Source organism: Anopheles nili, chromosome 3 (assembly GCF_943737925.1).
Source record: "Anopheles nili chromosome 3, idAnoNiliSN_F5_01, whole genome shotgun sequence".
Classification (NCBI taxonomy): domain Eukaryota; kingdom Metazoa; phylum Arthropoda; class Insecta; order Diptera; family Culicidae; genus Anopheles; species Anopheles nili.
In genome coordinates, this window is record NC_071292.1 from 49,759,465 (window position 1) to 49,782,440 (window position 22,976).

Below are 22,976 nucleotides of genomic sequence, written 5' to 3' on the forward strand. Positions count from 1 at the left end.
TTTCCAAAGGGCGCCTTTTACGGTTTTACGCAAAGCGTTAGCACCCAGCCGGAAAAGTCTTAGCGTCGTCTTAGCTCGTCCTGGCTTTCCTCGCGAACGCGGAAAACTAGCGCCCTGTGACCATAATTCAAGCCCCCGCAGCGTCACTATTTTTAACTCGTGCAAAACTTTCCGCCCTGCTCCCAGGCCGCTTTCGTCCTTTCCCGTGCTTAGCAAGCCATCGTAAGGATACCATTCCCGCCAGCCGATGGAAAGGGGAGACTTTAACTGGCACTAAAATATTAATCACTCGCGCCATATTTTCCGCGGGTTTTTATCTCGTTTTCCGCGCGATGAGCGCCGTTTCCCTGAAGCGGCAACTTGTAGCCGCATCGTTTCCCAACCCAGAAGCCAATTGGCTGTCCCCTCCTCCCCCTAGCATCCCGGTTTTTCCACACCCCCCTCCGTTGTAAACAGATTAAAACTTTACGGAAACTGCCAGCTCGGTGCAGGCGTTTCGGGTTTGAGTTGAGTGTTGAAAATTCACGCTGCACCTTATAATTAGCCGCGACTTTTCTGATGCAATCCCTTTTTTTTCTGCTTCTTTTTCCATCTTTCTCCACCTGCATTTGTGTTGGTGTTTTGCATTTGTGTTTCGGTTTTACTGGCGACTTGCGTTAATTGGGTTGCGTTCCGCTTAAATGCAACCAAACGGTGCGACTGAGTCGAGATTGAGATTTCTCGGCAAACGGTGTTACGTGGCTGCTGGAACAAATTATTGAGGTTGCTGCTGCCGTAACGCAGGATCGGTTGGATGCTTTATTCTGCTCCCAGCAAAGTCACCACCCAGTCGTAGCGAAGGTGATAGCCCCCTTTTTTGTCGCTTTCACACTCAGAACCACGAACACAATTCGCCACCACTGGAAGCCACACGAAGGAAGGTTCGCGCTTGAAAAAGGTCAACAGGAAGCAGCGTGACTGTAGGCGCACGTGAGAGCCAACACCACAAACCCCTGCGATGGGCAGACCTTCGGTGGCATTGTTTCGAACGAAAAACGAACGCCGGAAAGTGCTTGCGTTCGCTAAACAACAATGCACAACGGTTCGCAGGATGTCCAACCGGGAAGCCAGCGAACGGTGAAGTGCATCTAACACTAGAAAAGAGATAAAACAAAACAAAGAGAGATGGGAAGAGCAAGCGAATGCGAAGGTGTACACTGCGTTTGCTGTTGTATGCCGCAGAGATTCGCTTTTCCGCCGCATTTCCTTTCCTGATTGCTGCAGTTTGTTAATTCAAGCTTCGCTGATTTGAGTTTCCTCGATGGCGCGCCATCGCACCATTTCCCTTCCGCAAAGGAAGCCAATTCTGTGGCCGTCGCGGGAGAGAAAAAAAAACAGGACGACCATTTTCTTTTGCCCACGCTGTCGTGAACTCTCATGCACTCCAACACCACCGGTAGCCGTTTGTAAAGTTTCGCACCGTGAACAAAGCACAACCGGATGGTGGCGATTTCCGTCGCTCGCCGGACACTCGCCAATTGTGTACATTTCCTTCGGCCGCTCGCGCGGTGTGGAAGCGAGAAATGGCACGTATTTTAGGGATTTTCCGAGGCTTTAAAAACATGCACCGTGTACACGGTGCACGAACAAAAGCGGTTTCCATTAGGGGAGCGGCTTTCAAAGCTGCCAGACATCATCAGCATTTTTCACTCACTTATCCTCCAGCCGTGGTATGAAATTAAATTTCCAACGCCTACTGTGCTTTGGTGGTTTTTGGGGCTACTAATTCGAGCTGGTCGGTAGTCGTTTGTCATCATTATATTCCTCGAGGTTTTTGGGGCGTCTACCGGACGGCTTACGGTTATTTTGGATAGCAGGGAGCGCTTTAATTGAAGAATAGACGTCTGATCTCTAAAATATATGTGACGATTTAAGTTTATAATTTAGACAACCATAGGACATGCAACCGGTACACGTTTTAAAGTAAAATAATATGTGAAATCCTGTCAAATTAATATGAAGATTAATAGATCTTTGATGCAACTTCTACCTGTTTTTTTTTCCAATTTATACCTTACTACCTCGGGTGTTTTTCGTCTCTCTACGGCCACGGTTGTCCTGATCCAGCTCGAGCCCATTGTATAGTTCATCCCCTACGTGTATGCGTTTGATCTCCCATGAGCCTTTGTTGCTGTTTTTTTTCTGTTTATGAAAACCCATCGTGCATCGTCTGCTGCCGAGTACTTCCGCCATTTGCTTTTCTACGTTGTGTCTGCACATTTGCATGTATTTCTGTCTCATTGCTTACCCACGCGAGTATGTGTGTGCTAGTGTTTGTGCTTCAAACTAATGACCCCTTCAGCTCTCCAATCGCATGCATGTACCCTTTCAAAACGTACCAGTTTCGGTTTTTTTTCCTGCTGTTGACGTTCTATTTCACTTCTTTTTCCCTCGCGATCCTCACGTACTTTTGCTCGTGTTTCGACCCGTGACAATGTCGTGTTTTTTTCTATCTTTCGACAACAAAACAAACAAACACACAATGGTGTTCCAAAACAACGAAAACTTTATGTAAACGTAAAATTGACGTGCACGTGTTCGCCCGAACGCGATCATTTGACTCCGAAACGAACATTCTAACCACGTTGGTTGCGAACGGCGCACGAAGAGCAGCATGTCGCTATTCTTCTTCCGGTTGCACAATCTCCAGCGCGAGGAGGCCAACAAGAAGCGCAAAAAGCAGCAGCAGCAACACCAGCAGCAGCAGCAACGGCAGCGGCAACGGCGCGGTGCCAAAGTCTTCCGCGGTGCGTCCTGCAATTCCGGCATCAGCCACCTGACGCTCGGACCGTCGCGGCTCTTCGAGAAGACGCCCATGAGCCCGTCCGACAGTCTCGACGAGATCGCGCTGCAGATCCCAAGGTATTTATTGTCGATCCGGCTGCGTAGTGCGCCTCCGTTAATGAGCGGCGGCCCCGTTAGCGTCCTTCGAGGATTTGGGCAAGAACGAACGCCTCCTTCAGGGAAGGACTCGTTCCGGAACCTGAACCAGCGGCGTGAGGTCCTTTTGCGTCCTTGTTTCGGGGCGCGTTTTGTACCCCGGAGCGGTTGGGATCCAAACCCTACGCCGACCCAGTGAGAACTTTCGGCGCCGTAATCAAAATTAAGTTTGTCAATTTTTCCAATCTCCACCAAATCGCGCTCCTTTACACAGAGTGACGAAAAGGAGAAGAAGCAAAAAAAAAAGCAGGAGAAAAGAAATCTTTCACTTACACCACAGCGCCTTCCTTCCGGCTGTGCGCTGAACTTAAGATAATGAAATTTTCTCATTAAAAACTTTTCCTTTTCGCCGCATTATCTCTCTTTCCATCCCGTTTCGGCATGGTGTGGATTCCTTTCCATTTCTTCTGGCTGTTGCTCACCTGGCGGCCATTTGATGATCTTTTTCGTTTTTTTTTTGTGTTGGGTCGTTTGCACGCGCTCAGTCGTTGTTTCCTTCTGCTGCTCGTTCGTTCGGTAGTTCACCTTTTCTTTCCGCTGGAAGTAATGCAAGTTGCGGATAAGGCTGTCTAGAAGACGGCGGATTAAGCAATTCACCTTTCAATATCCTTGCCAAGGAGGTGTCGCAACAAACGCATTATCAAACATAGATGTCAATCGTTATTTCGCCATTACCATCCGAAGCATTCTCAATCAGACTGGTTCAAAACGAGTGCAGAAGTTTCTCAGCTTTCCTTGTCCAGCGAAAAATCCTTTCCAACAACTATCCTCCCCGGTGAAACAACCGCTCTAAAGGTCGCTCAATTTGGGAAGTAGTTTAAAACTTGCCTCAACGAAAGCCACCCATCGGTCCACCAACCGGTCGTTCGATTTTCCCCACTGACATCCTTCGTTAAAGGACATATTAAACGTTACAAGTACGGCAAACGGCCATCAACCCAGAACTTCCCGGCAGCGTGTAATTAAGTTTGCCCCGCTTTTGTGCTCATGTCCATGCAGAATAATGCAGGCGCCTTGTGAATAATTCTAAGCTCTCTTCGTCTCGCTCGTCGAGTTGCAGTGAGCAATTAGATTACCCCGGGAAGGGAATATTTTACGAAACTCTTCCCCCAGACCGAGCGCTTTGCCTCATGCGAGAAGTATCCTCCGGGGGTGGTTAGAAAAAAACGTAGCAAAAGAGCCCGATTCGCAAATGGGTGGCCCCTTTGCTGATGGCAATTTCATTGCCTGGAAGATCAATCGAGCTTTCATCGCATCGTGCCCGGCATTGAATGGTAAACGGTGCAGGTGTGGTCTTCGTTCAGGATTACTCCGGGAACCGGGTGGACACTTATTTCTACATCTATCGAAATACCCGGCAAGGTATAATTTCGAACACCCCAGACACTGCGGGGTGGTCAATAATTACAATCTTTTCACCGAGGATGGGTGGAACATTTCCCATGGGATTTCCCAGTATCATTTGGACGAAATGATGGTCAAATGAAATGACCTCCTGAGAAGGTGCTTGAAAAGTTCACGCTAACGATCCGTTCCGGCCAAAGGACTTGGAACTTTAGGTCACCATACATATTTCTTTTTTCACCTCGCGGATCTGAAAACCACATCACACAAACTTTCCGGTGCTGGGAAATTGCGATTGGTGGCCGGTGTTCTTGGGGAACGCCCAAACAAACTCACCTCCGCCTGGTTGGTCTAAAGGTCCTGGCGTGACCGAAATATGAATCAAATATTTATCGTCCTTTCGCTGTACGCCCGCTGCTTGAGCGATGGACTTGGCAGTATAAACGGGTAAAACGTGCGCTTTCCCACGCCACAGGAAATCATAAAGCAGCCAACCGGGCGGGAATGGAACGCAATCCGTATCCGCTACACCGGGTGGCCTAAACAAATATGGCCCCGTGACCGGCTGGCCTTGAAAGCGGTCACAGCTTTTCCGTGACACTAGCGTCTGGTCTAGCAACAGCTTAATGTGGATACTTTCCGGCTAATGACTCCCTGCATAAAGACCTTCCTTAAAATAGTCACCCACCGGAAACGACGCTTCTAAAACGTGAAAAAGCAACACGCTCACGCTGCTCTTATCGGCGACGGATCGCACATTTAGAAGCTAATGAGATGTGTTTGCTCGCTGCACGCATTCTTCACCGTTTCTCTTTCATTCGCTCGTTGCCCTCTCGCTTTCACACGCTTTGTGCGATTTCAACTTGTTGCTCGCGGGGCGCCAAGGGCAATTTCCTCGTCGGGAATGGTGATACAAATTGGGAGATTAATTTGCATTGCACCCGAGGAAAAAGCTCGTGCCCGAGCTAACCCAGCACTTGGATCGATTTATTTTCGTGATAGCTCTATCGTTGCAGATCGTTTCGTGCGGTGTCGGGCTAAAATTGTACAACGCACCATCCGGATGAGTGTTTCCGTGCATTTTGGGGGGAGTGGAAAACCCATTACGCACACATACACACCACATACTCAACCCACATTTAAACGCTGCTCTCGAGTGCGTTGGAGGAAATGAACCGAAACAATAGCTCCCCAGGTTTGGGGCACGGAGATGGGTTTGAAAATCAACCGACCTGGTTTTTGTGCGCTCGTTTGAGCATACACTCGATTCGTTTATTCGTTTCCGAAAGCGCTGCATCAGCGGCATTTCTTTAAGTGGTTTTTCGTTTTCCCCGAGCTAGATGGAACTGCGGTGGGTGGGAAACCGGTCGGATGGGCGATGTATGCATTTTCCATGCACGAAAGCACTTTTACATCGCTTCCTAATCCAGTGTGCGAGGGAGTTCGAGTCGTTTCACCCGTCCTGTGACGCCTTATATACTCGCATGGTGATTCGGTTTCGATTCCCCAACCAAGCGAAAGCTCACGTCGAGCAACCGAAAGCTCACCGTTTTGCGAAAGACTGGAGAAGGATGCCTGTGATGCCCCTTCGTGTTCACGTTGCTCTCGTTCGCTCGCTCTTACTTACGATCGATCCGTTTCTCCATCTCTTTCTCGCCCATGAAGTCGTGAGTCGCAGGAACGTAAACAAAACGAACGCACTGGTGCTCTCGCTCACTCGTTCCGAGGGTTTTCCCTCATGCGATCAGCTGTTACGAACCGGTATGCTGACACGACTGCTATGAGCATGCGAACAAAGCACCATGCGTCTCCACTAAGACGCGGCGACATAGCGTAGCACAGTTTAGCGAGCGCCGGAACCAACTGGCGAAAAGCTTCGAGGGCGCCTAACTTCGTCGTTGTCGTTGTCGTCATTTTCCGTCCCACTCGAGCGTCATCATCATCGTCATCGTCGCTCGAACTTCCACCTTCCCCGTGCATGGCATGGTCGAACGTACTCCGGAGTCGGAGTCCGGAAAATTGTCTCGCTTTCCCCGAGACGCGCGCGTGAAGCCCACGTTCAGTTGCTAAACGACCGTTCCGGCGTGAACAAGCGCCTTTCGAAGCCCAAACCTGTACCGTACACCATGAGACAGCGGGACACCCGCAACCAGTGTGCCTGTGTGTGCGTGCGTGCGTGCGTGCGTGCGTGCGATCATTTTTCACACCACAAGCGGACGGGATTTATGGTTGCGTTTGTGGACGAGTTAAGCAATTAGTGCGCAGTGCGACCGTTCGGGCGGAAATGGTTGGGTTTTGAGGATTTTCGCAAACACCGCGATTCGCGATCTGCAACGGAGTGCATCCGGAGTTGCAGCACACATACACACATGCGGACGAGATGCGGCAATGCAGCAACGCGGCGATGGAGGAATAATTCATACGCAATCGGTGGTGGCTGATGGTTTGAGGCGGAAAGCGTAACTGCTGCAGTGTTGGGCCTTTTTTGTTGCAGTAACGAACTCGGCCTACTCACCTGTGTTCGCGAAAGGGCGAGTGCGCGCAAACTTTCTGTGATGTTAGAGCAATGCTGAAGCAATAATCTAGTAGGCTAATCAGGGGCGCAGGAGTGATCATCGTCGTGGAAGGAAAACTCCCCAAACTAAACACCAACTAAGCGATAGATGGAAAGTACGAGAAACCCAACGGCAACCGGTGCACGTTATGAACCATTTGATTCACTCGCGTGCCCATCTCGGTGCTGGTTCGATGGAGTTTCCCTGCGTGAAAGCGCCTTATCGGTTCCGCACACACACACTCAGAGACCGATCGCGCGCCCAGCAATCGGCGGGTATCGATTATAGGCCGTATCGCCATTCGTGTAATGACGCCAAGCTTGCCACTGTCGGTCTTTTGGAGGGTCCTACTTCCGTTATCTGTTCCGTGACGCGAGTGCCGCTGGTCGTGGTGAGCCACACGTGCCCGGTGTGGTGCGTCTGATTCGGGAAATTGTGCGGGTTTGTAGCGAGGAAAAGGAAGGAGACAAAAAAATCCCCCAAACCAGCACCCCGTGCGAAAGTGATTCCAGGAATTTGCGACAAGCGAAAGCAGTATCAGCAGTAATCCGCGCTCGGGCTAGTAGGAAAAGGAAATTGATTTTTAAACAATTTTCTCCTTATCGCTGTTGTGCTGGATGAATAGTGTCCGTTGTGTGCGGTGAGAGAATTTGTTGCAAAGGTACACCGAGGCCCGTAAATCGGCAAACAAGCACGTTTGGTGGAATGTTCTGGCAGATTGCAAGTGGTTTGGTTTTTTTTTTTTGCATCTTCGAGCATGAGTGAGTGAGCCCATGAGGACCCGATGGTCGATGTGCGCGTGTGTGTGTGTGTTTTTCGCACCGATTGTGTATGACCGAGTAGTACAAAAGAGCAAACAAACGAAAGAAAAAATGAAAGCAACTAATTAATCTGCAACAGAAAGCAAAACGAACACCAGAACGTACAGAACACACTAGCAGTAGTAGCGACCGAGTAGTCGCTTTCCAGTCGTCCTTTCGTCCTTTCTCATTGGCATCCAGACACGAAACCAGCCCCGATCGGTCCGATGCCCCAAGCACGGAGCAGCTCATCTTCGTTTCACTGTCCGGGGGAATTTATTATGGCAGCAACCAGTCGCTACTCATCCTACAACTGCTTGACCTCATGGGATTCGTACGATAAAATACCAAGGTTACTATCGCTGGGTGGGCGCTGGGTGTTTTTTTTTTTTTTTGCTCACTCTCTTTCTCCCGTGCACCGTCTGCGGTCTACTTCTATTCCCTTCAGTGCGATTAACCAATGTGGTGGTGTTTGAAAAATTCGATTTCCTGACCACACCGTTCCCGAGAATGTCTCGCGAAAAGGGGCCGCCTCGTGGGGGCTCGATTTTATAAATGTTTCACAGGGTGCGCGCTTTCTTCTACCGCCGTGGAAAAACTAGTTTTCCCCAACCCCGCTGGTCGGTGATGAGTGGCTTTAATCCAGTTTGATTCCGTTCCAAAATGAAATTTACTTCTAACGAAGCGAAACCGGTCTTCTGCGGCTAGGCCGGAAGCGTAAACGGAGGCATCGGGCCAGTGAAGCAGTGGCTCGATTAAATTTAAATCCACATCACAGAGGCGTCACAATGCCGAGGACCGTGCTATGAATAGAACGGGGAGGAGAGAAAAAAAAAGCCTCCCGTACACCTTTTGCGATGGGGGCCTATTACCCTCGTTACGGTCGAGTAGAGAACGGCACAGGAGTGCCTTTGTGCTGGTGTAAAGCAGGGATATAAATGACTCCTGTTCCTGAGAGTGCCCATCATACCGAGCTACCGATCGATTCCCATCTCGTGCAGGTGTTTGGTTTGACATTGAAAATAATACGAAACACGTTGCCCTGCGTGAGACGTGGTGCCGCTACGGAAGGGGCAAACTTTTGCACAATCAGTGCTCGAAAGTTTCCTCGCTCAAAAGGGATACTTTAGCTTTTTTTCTTCTACCATTCTTTTCGATTAGAACGAAGCGCAACGTGACACTAAGTCGACAAAAGTCGTGTTCCGGCGTCAGGTTCAATCAGGCGAGCTCTTCCTGTAAAAGAGGAAACAACCGTTTACTTGCACCTAGGTGTTACTGCAATATCGCGCACACCCAACTAGCCCTTCCAACAAGGGGCGTTGCAATCTTGGGGGTGCAGTAAAAGTTGCGAAAAGGGCACCCAGTTTGGTGCAGCAGTGCTAGTGAACCGTGAGTAGTTATGGTTATGGTGGTTTCCTTTTTTTTCTGGCACATCGTATCCGTTCCGTAAACTCTCACCGTAACGTCGTTGTGAAGCAAAATTGAACCAAAGTTTGTTGGAACTGCAGATAACTTGCGCGAATTGATAATTTCATTGCGTCGCCATATGACACGATGGCTGTAAAAAGGTGGCAAATAAAATCTGTCCGCATGCTTTTTGTACCACTGCAAATGCGACTTAAAATCCACTCGCTACGTGTGTGTTAAATGGGTATTTCTTTTCGTTTTGTTCAAGAAGATTCGCTTTTTCGCTAAATAATTATCATGCGGATGCTTTCTCCAAATGAAATGGTCATGCATCCTTCAAGCGCATAACTTTAAGCAGTGAATGTTTAATGAACGTTCAGTCACACGCCAGTTACAGATGGTTACCGAGAAAAACCAAATGATTACTGTACTCTCGTGTACTGTTCATTATTCGCTTCTGTTTTGTTGCCCGCAGCTAAGCGATTGAGCGTGCTTTTAGGACCAATTTGATGGTTAGCCGCTACGCGAAAGCATTTTTGCACAAATTTATTCCTTCAACGAACATGGGCTCTTAGCTCCACGGGCTCTGACTAATGATTACTGTCGCACAAGCTTCACACACGCCCAAAAATCGTCCGACAGAGCGAATTTCCCGCCTTGGGGGATGGCACCATATAGCGCCACATCATTCTAGGGTGCGGTGATGCCATTATGCCTGCGACATATGTCCATGTTCCAGTGGCCACACGAACCCACGCTCGAGCGCGATGACATGCTGATTTGGTGGCCCCAGAGAGGGCCATATAAGTTTAAAAAAAAAAAAAACAAACAATCCCCAAATCATTGATAACTAACAGTGCTCCGTTCGCATTTCCCACATTTTTCGGTGCTTTGGTTAAAGTTCAAGGCTACCGCTAACAAGCAATGTAATAACCCTATCGGTACGCCATTATCGGGCACCCCCCGTGGATTTTGCTTCTACTGCCTGTTCTCTCTCTCTCTCTCACTCCCTGTGGGAGGCAAATACGTGGAAACGGAGGAAGCAAACGCACGAGCGCGTGTGTGCCAGCGGGTGTGCACTGCATTAAATAAAGGATTGCTCGCTCTGCAGCCCGACGACGTGGGAGCCCACCGTTGAAGGGGCACGTATATTGTAAAAGCAGCAGAGGAAGCAAAAAAAAAATGAATCTAAAATTTGCCCCAACGACAACCAAAACAGGGGTGGGGGGGGGAGCGAATCTACGAAGGGACGTGAGTCTCGGGAGCCATTTTTCCTTCGGTTTTACTACACGTCTTGGAGCTCGAGATGCCGGTGATGTTTGCACTCCCAGAGCGAATATGCCACGCGCGGCCCCGAAGATGGACGAAATGAAAAGTAAAGTAAGGAAAAATACGCACACACTCACACACACATACACACATAACCGGTAGCTGGGAAGCTGGCCGGTAAAGAACATTTTCCATTCTCCACAGGCAATCCACTCGGGTGTGGCTTTGTTGCCGCTGGCATGCAAGATTAAGATACGTAAAATATTACCACGTGCTGCACACCACCACGCATTTTTCTTGCGTTCTGCTCATTTTTTTTTTTTATCGCCCATCGTTTTACGCCCCACATTAAAGGGTGCACCGGTGGCTTTGGCAAGACATTATATTTATTTTCGATCTTTCTGCACGCTAAAACACCACCTTCGTGTCACGGGAGGCGCTTAAAATGTGCTTTAACGCCGATCGTTAGTTGGAAGAAAATGAGGAAGCATCCTTTTAAAACCCTAGCACATTCGCGGTGGTGTCTTTTCCTTCTTTTGGTGTTATCAACCATCCTTAAAAAGCGCCTTTAGGCGTTCAGACGAAAGAGCGTCACAAACTATTCCCGATACGTCGGTCTGGACACGTATGTCCACAAACGCTTCATCGTCCTACATACAAACACTTGAGAAAATTAACATAAATGCTATCGTACCGGTAGGGCCTTTCGCTTTTCCCGGACAAAGTCACGTAAATCGTGTGTCACTTTGTGTTGCTTCCCGTGCATGGGAGGTTGTCTTTTACCGCGGTGTGCCCTTTTTCAGCGCTGCTTAATCGCTTAATGCTGCACGTGGATTCATCCGTTACGCAAAACGCTTTTCCACTTAGATAAGCACACACACCCATACCGGTGACACACGACCATGTTCTCTCGGCAAACACCGCGAAGCGAACGTGTAAGATGATCCTGCCGGAGATTAGCGTCTTGGAATGTGGCTGTCATCGCAAGGAGGATGGTTTCATTTAGCAAATCCAATCCCGGTAGACGCGCAAAACGCCAACATTTTAACGTGCAACACACGCTTGGCCTCAAATTATGTGCCAATAATTTGTTGCCACTACATTTCGTCTCGAAGGAAATGGCCGGCCATGTCACCCGACCAATGCTGGTCGGTTCTTGCGGATTCGATCGGTGGTTATCTTTACCAGCAATCGGACACGCACCAACCAAGCTTTTTGGTGGCGTACACGTGGCGAGCAGTGTTCTCGGTGCCGACATTTCGGTTCTGGGAATCTTAGCTCGAACCGTTCGCTTGAAATGCTGCTTCCCGAGATGTGCTTGTTCGGCGGCTTCTTATTGTCCTTCTTTGAGGTCGCTTTCCAGCCCCGGAGGCTTCTAAACAAGGCGTCCTCTCGAAACAGTAATGCCCGAGGATTGTTTCGCTTCACTTGGCGTCCATCTTAAGGAAAAGAGTGAGAGAGAGAGTCCTGTTTTCCCGAACCCATAGGGCACGAAAAGGGCACACGCCGCATTTGGTTCGCGCGAAACCGTTCCGTCAAGGCTCGGAATTGTTTCAGGCTGTTGCCGGTTGAGTGGTATTTATTTTGGCCATCGTCAGCTTTCGTTCAGACGAAATGAAAGAGTTGAACCATCGGGCGCGTCTACCATATTTCACGGATATTAAACGGCGAACCGCGTACCTTGTTTTTTTTTTGTGCGCTAATAGAATGCGTTTCCGGCACACGCTTTAATTGCGCCTTTCGTCATCCAGAATACTGCGGGGAAAAATGGGAACCAGCAACGAGAGCCCCCGGAACGCCAGGCCAATGTCAATTTCCTGTGCTCGCGAAACAAATTACACCGCTGTTATTCGATGTAATCCGACCCGTCCGGTTTCTGCATCTGTCGAGCTTTAGCGGCACAAAACATTACGTTCCAGGTGGTGGAACAACTTTTCCCACTCCCTGCAATGGGTTGTGACCGGTGTCCTCACGGGCAAGGACCTTCCCGACACCCGCCACGAGTGTCACCTTGCGACGGTACGGAAATGCAAATTAGTAATTAAGTTTTGCAAAACGCCACCAACGGGACTAGGACGGTGTACGACCACCGTCCGGGTTTTTGAGTGAGGGTTCAATTTACCGCAAATGAATGATGAAAAATGAGCGCGCTCCGGAATGAGCGTGAAATTTGAAGTGTGGCCCACGCAAATGCGCCGTGGAAATGATTTCGTCCTTCGGGAAGGGCGCAAACTGGGCACGCGTTTGATTTGTGGCACGAATGAACTGTGCCGCCTCTTGGGCGAGCTTTTTGTGTAAATTTATCGACGGCAAACGGAGAGATAATCGGGTAGAAATGCCAACATCTTTGCTGCCTCGTTGGCACCATTTTCAAACACCACAACCCGCCAAGGCTTTGTGGTTGAGTGGTGTGGTGAAATTTAATTTCCCGAAAAGCGGCTGGAAACGTTTGTTTGCACTGCGCGGAGAATGGGGCCGTAAACATTCCAGTGGATGGCTCTTGATTAGCGGCGTCAGGTATTCGCCTATCGGATAATGGGCGATAAAACAGCTTGTCAGGGCCTTTAATATCCCTGCAGGCTTGTAGCGTTACCATCGTTAGAAACGACGGTAGAGATTTCTCTGCTTCATCAGCGCCTAGAACGAACTTACGGCACATTTTATCAAGCTTTATCACGAAGCTACAGCTCATTTTTTGGACTACGTGATAACTTTACTCAATTCCTACTGCTCGCGGAGTGTAAAGGATATTGAAGGACGCTTGCAAAAAGGAGCACTTGACGCTAAGATAAATCATTACAACCTGTCTGGCCCTCGTTACCATCGCACAAACAATCAAAGTGGCTAAGTTTTTGCCCCGACGCCGGAAACCCTTGGACACCTTTACTGCCATTGTCATTGCGACGTCGTCCCGTCGGGTTGGCAAGGCGACGCGGCGACTCACACTGACGCAAGGCAAGGACCCGAAAAGGACGCCTGCTTCGATTGCAGCAGAAGCTTTGCTGCCAAATGCTAACCAACCCCAAACGCTGACGATTACAAAATAAACGGACGAAGAAGAAAAAAAAGCAAACAAACCACGCGCTCCGCGTGAGGAAGAAAATAACTTTCAAAAGCTCGTTTCACACCAATTGCCCCAAAACTGTCCAACTGGATTCTAACCGACCGACCTGGGCCATGGGTCAGGTTTGCGAACCAAAGCTGTCCGAAATGATCAGCTAATTCGCCTGCCCCGCTGCTTGGTTTTTAGTTCACTCTCGCTCAAGGAGGCCTCCAACTTCAAGATGGAAGGGCAGGGAACAGAACCACCATGGGGGGGGGGGATGAGGGCATTGTTGCGAGCGGAGTTTTGGAAATGACTTTGCTCAAATGTTTGACAGGAAAACGCACTCCCCAAACCACCGTTTGCCGCTGCAAAACAAGGTTTCCTTCTAATAACCGTCCTCGAAGGATGGCTTGAGTTTGGGATTTTTTTTCGCCATTTATTCCTCCCTTAAAGCACGGAGACGCAACCAGCGCAACGGACCGACCGCTAGCCCTTACCGAAAGGTCCGAAACTTTGTCCCGACCACAAAAGAACGCTGGGCTGCTGTTTGCGAAAAGTGGTTTTTTGCCTGTGTGTGGGCCTGTGTGTCTGTGTGCACGCCTAAAGTTGATGGCAAACAGAGCAAAAAAAAAAAGAACAACAAAACAAGGATGGAACCAATTCTCGCCGTTCGCTCCTCTTCCCGGGGTTGTTTTGGGTTCACAATTTTTCACTTTATTCGTTTCTTCACCTTCATCGCGTTCACCTCGACCGGCGGGTGCATCTCGGGTGTTGCAGTTTTTTCGAAGTGCACTGTGCGCGAATCGATAGCGTTATTGCACCCGAAAGCAGCTGTTCCAACAACCAACGTTAACAACTACTCTCCTGGCGAGCTGCAGCTTACGATGGTGGTGAAAATAGCCACGCTAGAAAGGCGATCCGATGGCGCCACGATTTGTGATGGCGAGAAATTGCGTCGCCAAAATAAGTTGGCATGTAAAGTTTGCTCTCCTGCAATATGGCCGCCGTCTTATCAAGCGCGGAACCGTACCGAAGGTCCCGTTTAGGAACTGAACTGATAAAAAAGGGAATAATTTGCGGGGTTTTTTTTTTATATTCACCTCTTTCATGCTGTGTTGCGCACGTGGGTGGACAGGACGTGCCAGACAATGGCAAGCGATACGCGATTATCATTCCGCAGCCAATGGAACGGGTTCTCGTTCGGTTGCACTGCTGCTATTCGCTCCGTGTGCCATCTCGAGCTCGGATCATAATTCCTCTCCAGATGCAGCACGGAGTTCGCTCGACCGTACATCCCGGCAGATAAAATATGCATCCACCATGCATGCGGCAATGCAGTTGCAGCTGCAGCACCAGCAAAAGGGCAGCTCTCACTCTCTCTCTCTCTCTCTCTCTCGCTCGCAGCTCTAACTATCAATCTAGCTCCAACCTAGAACGCCAACTAGCTCTGGCTGCTGTTCTGTCGCCACGGTCGCCAATGCCGCTGTCAGTTTTAGAGAAATGAATTTTCAAATTCAATTCTCTCTCCACGGCACGGTAGTGCCTGATTCCGATTCCAGGTCCACTTGTCGCAAAGGGCAAAACGCTGGAGCCAGTGCAAAAAGCAGCCACACATCCACACGACCGTCCGTCTTCGTTCTCGTGCTGCAGGTTTTTGATAATCTCAACTAAGCCACTGCCAGGCAAGCGTGCAGAAAAGCGGGAAAGGACACTGCGATTCGAGTAGCAAATAAGAGACAAGCAAAAAGATCGAAAGAAGAACAAACAAGAATATTTCAAACGAAACATTTCGAGCTCGCATTTGTCTTTCCCAATCTGTTTCTCTTCATCTGATCTGCTGGTGCCGTACAGGAGCTGGATTTTCCCTCATTCCACGTCCACGTCGGGAGGCTGTCGTATGCATCAAGTACAGCCTCCCCGGGTGGAATGGATGTGACGCCCGGCCCGGTGATGGTCGGTGAATGAAAAATCGCATTTCCCCGTATCGGCGACACGGGCCACCACGGCCGAAGGGCCAAGCGCCGGAAAAGTCTCTTATCTCGATAATGTTGATCATAATTTATCCAATTTATTATCTAACAAATCCCATTCCGACCGAGCACCGCAGTAGCGCAGATGTCGTGGACTCGTGGACTTCAAATTATTCCTCCCTCAAGCACACACACACGCGGGTGGTCGTGCGCATGCAAAACCGTCGATCCTCGTCGTCCGACTGAGAGAGCGCTATCGCGGAAAAGAAGCGCTTTCGAACGCTTTCAGCACCGTTCATCGAATCGTTCATCTTCCGGGCGGAATGGTACATGCCAAACCTTTTCCGGTGGGCTTGTTTTTATGGTATTTTACAAGCGCGCGGCTGGATGTGCGTTCTAAGGGCTTTCACGAGCCGGAGACGTCATTAAAATTCGACCCAGTTCGTGGAGGTATTTATTTGCTTATTTTTTATGTTTTTTTTTTCGCCCACTCGTCATTCCCTTCGGTGTGTTCTGGCCGGTTTTTGTTTCATCGCCATGCTTCACGCCGTAATCCGAGCAGCAGGGGAAGCTGAAAGATTCAAGAAACCGAAACCTCGAAATCACTTCGGTTGCTGCAGCTTTTTTCCGGTTGTTTTCTCATTTTGCTGCCTCTTCTTTTTTTTGTGCCACAAACATTCCAGTGGCCAACAAAACAACCGGGCGTCTCCATGCGTTTTGTTTTCTTGCCGCGGCTCATCCTTCATTTTTAATTGGTGTCGAAGCGGCTTCGCGGGTGCAAATGAAACACAGCGGATCCGATGCTAATGAGCGTCAGCTACGATTAATTTCGCTTTTTCGGCAAAACACTCGCGCGGCGAAAATTCCAATTTATTAGTGTGGCTTCTTTTTGTTTCTTTTTGCTTGCTTTAGAATAAAACAATTTGATCACTTCCAGCGATCCACCAGGGTTTAACCCTTATGTTTCTCCTTTAGCAACCCAGCTATAAAAGGTCACTAGAAATGAGGTGGCCTATTTAAAACCGCACGATCGACTGTACAATTTTTGGGTCAATCGCGAGCCACTCGCTTGGTCGAATTTGCAGCTGCAAAACTCGCGGCCTTCATCCAGGGGAGCAGCCACGCAAACTTTTCAAATTAACAAACGCCCCGACAAAACGCCAACAAGTCAACAATGCTGCCCGTCCCCGGAGAAGGTCCTTCTAGCAGTGAAACCACCACACGGAAAGCTTGCCCGTTACAGTTGATTTGCCTCCGAACTCCCACCGGGAGCGGCGCGATGCTCAACTTCGAACCCATCCGGTGGAAAGTTAACGTGTTTGTTTCAAATTAGAATGTATAACTCAATTAACGGCTGCCGTTGATCGCAGCTCTAGGGACCCGAAATTTCGCTTATATGGGTTGTGTTTGTGGTGAAGCTGGCATCTGTGCCGTACGCTTTCTCCAACGCTCCAACGTCTCCAAATGTCAGAGAATGCCATTTTTCGTGAACCTCCGATTGCGTACTGCGCGCAAATAAGCCACCTAATAGCCATGCTTTGCGCGTCGATGCTTCGTACCGCGCTCGATCGGCATTTCCTTCCCAAAACGACCGCTACCCGAAACTGTAAAATGCAGTACAATAATTTAAATTAATGGCTCCATCAGCCTCGAACCATATCGTACCACCAAATCGTGCCCTTTCGTCGCACATTACACGCCCATCCACGTGCACCGCACTCCACTCGTTCGGTCACATTTAATTAATTCATCTGGAGAATTTATCGATCGTACGAGCGGTTACATTTACTTTATTTTCCGATAACTCACCGAGGCAGCGGACCGTTTGGAGCGGACTCCCAAAACTGCCAGAACCAGGCTGATTGACCGCAAAGCACCGCAAAACGCTCGTGGGACACAATTTGCATGCCGGGCTTAAGGGATTCGACCATTTAGCTGCCGGTTTGGGCTTTGCGTTGCGTTTTGTTTGCACCTCGCTTCGATGCGGATTAGCCCCTCTCCTAAACGGGAACGGCTTGGACGAATGGGTTCTAGGTGCAGTGTTGCGGTCTTCGGTCGGGTGTGCATGTGTGTGTGTACGCTTGGAAATAGGTTGCACCGGAAGCAGGAAGGACTTTTCCGTAAGACGAACGATGCAAGATGACCTTTCCGAGTTGTTTAAACACTCAGATACATGATGGGAAGGCAGAACGTTGGGTGGCACACAGTTACGTTTCCAGATGACGAACGAGATAGAGAAAGTAAGCTTCTTTGTTAAAACTTCCCTCCAACCGAGCATGAAATTGTGGGTGGCTACGTCAGCGACCGGGAAAGGGAAAAAGAAGCAACAACAACGAAAAAATAAAGAACAAAAAGAACGGAACCGCTCTGGCCGTTGGATAGGACACAGGGACACAACGAAATTCTATGACCCGCAGAATGATGCTTTCGGGCACTCTATTTATAGCAATTCGTCCTTCGTCCGCGTTCCCGTTTCCGCCACCCCCCCCTCCCTCCTCCTCGCCCCCACCTCACCAAAGTGCGGGTTTATTTTTGCTTTCCCTCACCGATTAAATATAGCTTCGGCACGCGGTCGGGTGCTGCGTTGCGTTTCGATACGTTTCGATTCACCTTGGTTTGATGACGTCACGGTGGACGTTTCGTTTGTCTGACGGAGTCCCCAAAGGCACTTGGGGGTGAGGGTTTTTTTCTCCACCACCCTCCTACCTCCCCACACAACATCGCGCCGAGTTGTACGAAAAATGGCGCCCAATCGAAATGACGAACCAATGCTCGCAATGGCTCACGTGTGGCAACTTTCAGCTTGGCTTGGGAAACTGTCTCACTCGTGGTTGCGCGTGTTTATTAAACAACCATACTTGCGTCGAGCACACGTACGGCGCACAAAGCCATCCGTACGTAGCCTTCGGTGAGGTACGGAAGGAAAACTTTCCGCTTAGCTTCCCGGCGGGGAACACAAGTCGGCGCACGGTTGACTCACCATTTCGGTCCGTGATCGTGTCGGGACCACACGGGTATGTTTTCATTTTTGGGGCCAGGTAACGTTTCTCGCCAGCTCGGGAAAACGAGAACTCGGAGAAAAACTTCTTTCTTACGTACGGTGATCGTGAGCCCCCCCCAGGGAAGTGCTGGAAGTTTCCGTACGTCTCGTAGTACGCAAGGAGTCGTTAGAGTGATTCGTAGGAGGGCGTGAGAGAGAGAGAGAGCGAGAGTGAGTGAAAGAAAGAGACACAAAATCCATCCGCACTCACCCACTCGGGTTGGGTAAATAAATTCTAACACGGCATTAGCATCCGTCTGTCGGCGAGTGTTTGCCCAAGAGCTGCTGATGGACGCTGTATGGCCGTGAGGGCCATGTCACACGGGTAAATGGATATTTCGGGAAGGCGGCCCAGCTCAATGTGTGACACAATTCTCTGTACACTTCCGGTCCGGGGTGGGAAACGTGTCGAAACATGTCAGCCACCGGCTGCCACCGACAAAGCTGCGCCTGTGAAAACGAACGCCAATCGAAGGCGAACTTTACCATTTAATCTTGATGTTTTTTTTCACCCACTGTCTCTTGTCTCTCGTTTCAGAGTACGGGTAGAATATTATGTAAATGAAAACACATTCAAAGAAAGACTGCAACTGTATTTTATAAAGAATCAAAGATCAAGTAAGTAGAACCATTTGTTACCGTATCCGTATTAAAAACTACTTTCATGTGAGCGTGTTTTTCTTTTGAGAACTTTCGTAAAATACTATCGCACCCATCGCACCAGGTGGCCATATTTTTTACCGACTGCTAGGTGGGAAAAATCCCCAATCAACCCCCAATTACATAGTAGCAGTAGGAGTTTTTTTTTCTCCCGTTGTTGCCATGTTTGGTCGTTGTTTTTGTTTTCACCGTAATTACATCGGTGCTTAATAATTCATTGCAAGATTAACCTGCCGTGCAGCACGGGGTTTTTGTTTCGTTCCACATGCCACATGTAATTTCCCGGAACGAACGATCAATTACCGGAAGACGCCCAACCGGTCCCGTGTTGCGAGGACAGTGAAATAAAGTGCTCAAATTCTCGCGTGACGAACCACCGGACGTCGATTAATCAGTGCAGCGTGTATGTGTTTGCATTTTTTTTTTTTGTGTGTGAATCGTGTAAAGCACCGAGCAGAGCGAAAATAATACATCAGTTGCAAAACCCGTGCGAGCTAACCTGTTTCTTCCCCAAAGCCCAAGCTTATCGATTGCTTTCGCGCGTTTATGTTGGTGTGTGTGGATGCTCACGGCCACACGGTCACAAGAGCTAACCCAATTTACGGAAGCCAGTGCGCGCTGCTCCATTTCCTGCTAATTGAATCAAAATTTTAACCCTTTTCAACACGAGCTTCCGGTAGGCAGCGAAAGAACCCGAACGGAGCTTTCGAAAACCGTGCAGCCGATGGTCGGTATTTTACGAAATGGTCTCTCAAAAGCGCTCCTGAACACGAAACGGGATGATGGGTGAAGTTTAACTGACCACTAACACTTGCTTCCTTTATTGGTTCATTTCGATTTCCCTGTTTGTTTGTGTTTTTTTTGTTCTCTCTCTCTCTCTCTCTCTCTTTTCTCCCTTTCACAGGTTTAAGGATACGTATCGCTAATTTATTCTTTAAGTTATTGACCTGCATCCTGTACATATTTCGGGTAGTTACGGATCTGAATCCAACGTTCGCGACCTGGTAAGTAAAAGCCGCGTAAACCAGCTCGGGATAACCAATATGCGCTGCCCATTATGTGTGACAAGCTGAAGCCTGAAAAAAAAATCGATATCGAGCCGTTGTGCTCGAACCACGCAAAGCGTTTGCCCTGGAAATGCACGCACGAACGCCGGGGATTACTATCTGCCGTTAACCTGGGCCGGGATGCCGCTCAACAACGAACCCATCGGTAACACCCGCGAGCGGCAGCATACAAAACCACTTAATCCATTAATTTAAATTTCCATGTTCCGTGTCGATGGCGGCGTTAATAATCGTCAACCCGTCGAACGGCGATATCGGCGCCAAACGGGGTGGCGTGCGTGGTTTGCATTTGGTAGTTGGTGACTGGGCGCCTCCATTATGATTACGTGTACTGTTCGTTTTCTTTTTTTTTCTCTCTCTCTCGCTTCATTTATCTCATTCCCACCCACTGTGTACTGTCGTAGCGTCTCTCACCAAACAAGCCCTAGTTAACCTAATTATGAAACGAAACACGCCGATCCACGGTGGCCTACGTGCGGCAGAATGTAAGCCCCCGCCCAAATGATCCTGTCAAGGATTTGTTTGAATTTCACCCACCCACTAACCGATATGCCCACGCCATCGGCACGTCAATGGTGTGGAGCTGTCACTTCAAAAAAAAAACGGGATAGTTAGTTTTCATTACCATCACTTCCACCGGTCTGCGCGATGCGTTTGTGTGTGTGTGTGTGGCCGATCACCACAGACGATTTTTCCCAGCTCGCTGCTACACACAAACCCCGAAAGATGCCCCCAAATGTGGTGTTGTGGTGCTTTAAGTTACGTTCGTTTTTTTTTTACTCCTCCGGAAAGATCGCACGTGGACGGCAAAATGAAAATGCTGAAACCGTTTTTCCGTCCATCCGTTTCCCGTAGGAAAACCCCATCGGGAATCGCCGTCGACCCAGGGCGTTGTCAATCATAAGACGGAGCCTGGAAAAAACGGCAACGCGTGCGTTCGTTTTATTTGTTTTATTCTCTCCTTCTCAACCATTCTTCGCCTTCACCGGCCCGGAAGGACTGCCCCATTTCCCGGTGCGCTACAGCGGACAGCGAGCGGACGGTTAATATTTTATGGCATTTTCAAATGAATAAGGACGCGCTAGCGAAAAACGATAGCCAAAGCGATCGATTCTCGTGGTCCCCGGTTCGGGTGTCTGCGCGTCGAAAATGTGAAAGCGATCCTGCCGGTCGGTCGGTTTCGGGAAAACAATTCCCTCCCCGTGGGGACCTCGGACATGGGAACACGGCAACCTGTCCGGAAGGCAGGCAATCTATTCTAGGCCCGACCTTGAACCACCGGGCCTGGTGTGACAATCGAAAATTTACTTTTCCCCGAAGGTCGGTGAGGATCGGCCATTTTTAAAAGAAAACACGCCCCTCTCTCTCTTTCTCTCTCTCGACACAAAAGACACCAGAGTCAGGCCCACTCGGAGTGTGTGAAGTGAAAAACCCCTTTCTTTTCGGTTTCGTTTCCGATGCGTTTGGTCTTTCGGGAGACGAACCGGCTTTCGATCCGGCTAGATGGTTTCAATTTCCAAACGTCACTCCGCCAAAGGACGAAAACTATTGGGCACGCTGCCAGGGCGGGCCGAAAAACGCATTAAACCGTTACGGCGAAAGGTCGGGCCAGGCGACAACTCCGGCCGACGGCGGGCTGCTTAATCGCGGACGGGCTCGAGATCCGGCGCTCGGGATGGATATAAATTCAATTAAACGTGTGCATGAATATTTCATGAACTTTGAAACTACACGACGACGCAACGCAGATTGGCGCCACCGCCCCAAAGCAAGGCGTCCTTTGGCGTCCTTTGAAAGTGATCTTAAAACGCGACCCACGCACACACATCCACACGTCTATAAAAGCAAATTACGCTCCCGCGAGGGACACCGAAAATGGCACCGGTCCTGGGGCGAAATTGCATCGCCGTTCCTTTTAGGACCCTTTAGGTGCCCGTATTTTTGTGTATGTGTGTGTGTGTTGTATTCGATCCTTGAACTACCCCCGGGGAGGTTTAGAATTCCCGTGACTCCCAAAGGTGCTTCGAAAGGGCAGCTCTCATAACCCGCCGGCTCCGGGTTTAGGGCAGGATCACTGACGATCTGGCTTCGTTTTTTTCTCCTTCACCTTCTACAGCTACGGTTGCAAGGTGGGCAACAAGACGGAGTTCCTGTTGTCGGCAACACGCACCGAGGAAGCGTTCCAGGAGGATCCCATCATCAACTGGGACGCGATCCTTTGGGTAAGCCGACCAACCGAACTGTGGGCCGTACAGCTCGTGCTGGCGCTGATCTCCCTCACGGAGGCGCTTCTGATGGCATACCTCGGGTACAAGGTGAGTGTCCTTTAAATCTGCCCGTGTCGGTGTCGATACGATGAAGGAGTGTGTTTTTAGTGAGTGTCACAATTCCGAGCCGCCATTTCTCATCGCTTGCATTTCTCGTTGCAGGGCAACATCTGGCAGCAGATTTTATCGTTTCACTTTATCCTGGAGCTCGTTACAACGATACCGTTCGCGGTGACGGTAAGATACGCGGCATTGTCTTCATTCCTTTTCCACGCGGCTAGGACACGTCACGCTGGCGCTGTATGACAGTGCTTGGTTGTGATTTTTGCCTTCCGCTTTTCACGATTTGGGGCACGAGGACAAACTCTCCGTACGGCCGTGTCCTGGCCCCAAAAAGGGGCACCCATTTCACGACCGTCTGCTTCCTTATCAGGGCCGTTGTCTCGCCATCGTCGTCGTCGTCGTCGTCGCTTCAATAAGGATAACGCTGCCGGCAGAAGCAACGAGGCCATCGCCACAGTGCACTGATTCAATTGAGAATTAAGAATTAATGAAGTGTATTTTCTCGTCGC

At 49.5% G+C, this 22,976-nt stretch overlaps 1 protein-coding gene across 1 annotated transcript in view; it reads left to right on the forward strand.

The window, feature by feature from the left end:
* Positions 1-2,653: 2,653 nt before the first annotated feature.
* LOC128726719 (potassium channel subfamily T member 2) overlaps positions 2,654-22,976 on the forward strand; it is a 43,143-nt gene continuing 22,820 nt past the window's right edge. Inside the window, exons 1-5 of the mRNA XM_053820542.1 lie at positions 2,654-2,901; positions 18,949-19,028; positions 19,975-20,074; positions 22,254-22,452; positions 22,567-22,641. Coding sequence (XP_053676517.1) covers positions 2,654-2,901; positions 18,949-19,028; positions 19,975-20,074; positions 22,254-22,452; positions 22,567-22,641 — 702 coding nt within the window. The remainder of the gene's footprint in view (positions 2,902-18,948; positions 19,029-19,974; positions 20,075-22,253; positions 22,453-22,566; positions 22,642-22,976) is intronic.